This window comes from Elephantulus edwardii, unplaced genomic scaffold (genome assembly GCF_000299155.1).
Source record: "Elephantulus edwardii isolate Elephantulus edwardi_28Jun2011 unplaced genomic scaffold, EleEdw1.0 scaffold00021, whole genome shotgun sequence".
Lineage (NCBI taxonomy): Eukaryota > Metazoa > Chordata > Mammalia > Macroscelidea > Macroscelididae > Elephantulus > Elephantulus edwardii.
In genome coordinates, this window is record NW_006399771.1 from 13,464,098 (window position 1) to 13,465,028 (window position 931).

The window sequence follows — 931 nt, forward strand, 5'->3', positions numbered from 1 at the left end:
TAGGGTCGCTATGAGTCGCAAGCAACTCAATAGCACATAACAACAACAACAACAATAACATTACTTGTTCAAAGGCAGGTATTTTAAAATTAGTTTGCTAGTATATATATTCTTGGCACCGGCAGTCAAGAAATCAAAAGATGAATTGCATTAGGAAAATCTGCTCTAAGGATTTCTCCAGAGTACTGAAGAGCAAAAATGTGAATCTAGAGACTAAGATGCATCTGATCCAGGTCATGGTCTTTGCAATTACTTGCTATGTATCAGAGGGCTGGACAATATAAAGGACGACAGAAGAAGAAACAATGTCTTTGGTTTGTGGTACTGAAGAAGAGTATTGAATATATCATGGACTGCTAAAAGAACAAACAAGTTTGTTCCTGAGAAGGTGAAACCAAATTGTTCCTTTGTGGCAAGGACTTTGAAGCTTCGTCTGACATACTTTGGCCTTGTGGCCAGTAGGGACTAGTCCTTGGAAAAGGACATTATGCTTAGAAAAGTGGAGGGACTGTTCAGGAGAGGAAACCCTGGATGAGATGGATTGGCAGAGTTACAGGAGTAATAGGAGTGAGTGCGTTGGAAACAGTGAGATTGGCTTAGGATAGGACAAGGCTCAGAGCTCTTGTGTAGTGTCACCATGAGTCACAGCTGACTCTACAGCAGATAACAACAGTAGTTCTATATATTATATGGTCCTTATTCCTAAAAGCAAATTCAAAGTTATTTAAGACTTACCTGATGGTCCGTACAATTCAACTCTATAGCTAAATTTCCCTGTTACTATAGTTGGTGGGTCACACGAAATTGAAAAAGATTTTGCTGTAATGTTGCCTGTAATACAATTTTGTGGTGGTCCTTCAGGTACTGAAATAATTACAGAAAATAGAAATATAAATTAGAGATATATTTTAAATAAAATATTATCCTATTA

The 931-nt window shown here is 37.5% G+C and overlaps 1 protein-coding gene across 1 annotated transcript in view; it reads right to left on the minus strand.

The window, feature by feature from the left end:
* Nucleotides 1-931, minus strand: part of PTPRQ (protein tyrosine phosphatase, receptor type, Q) — a 415,982-nt gene that overhangs the window by 391,755 nt on the left and 23,296 nt on the right. Inside the window, exon 7 of the mRNA XM_006882544.1 lies at nucleotides 736-864. Coding sequence (XP_006882606.1) covers nucleotides 736-864 — 129 coding nt within the window. The remainder of the gene's footprint in view (nucleotides 1-735; nucleotides 865-931) is intronic.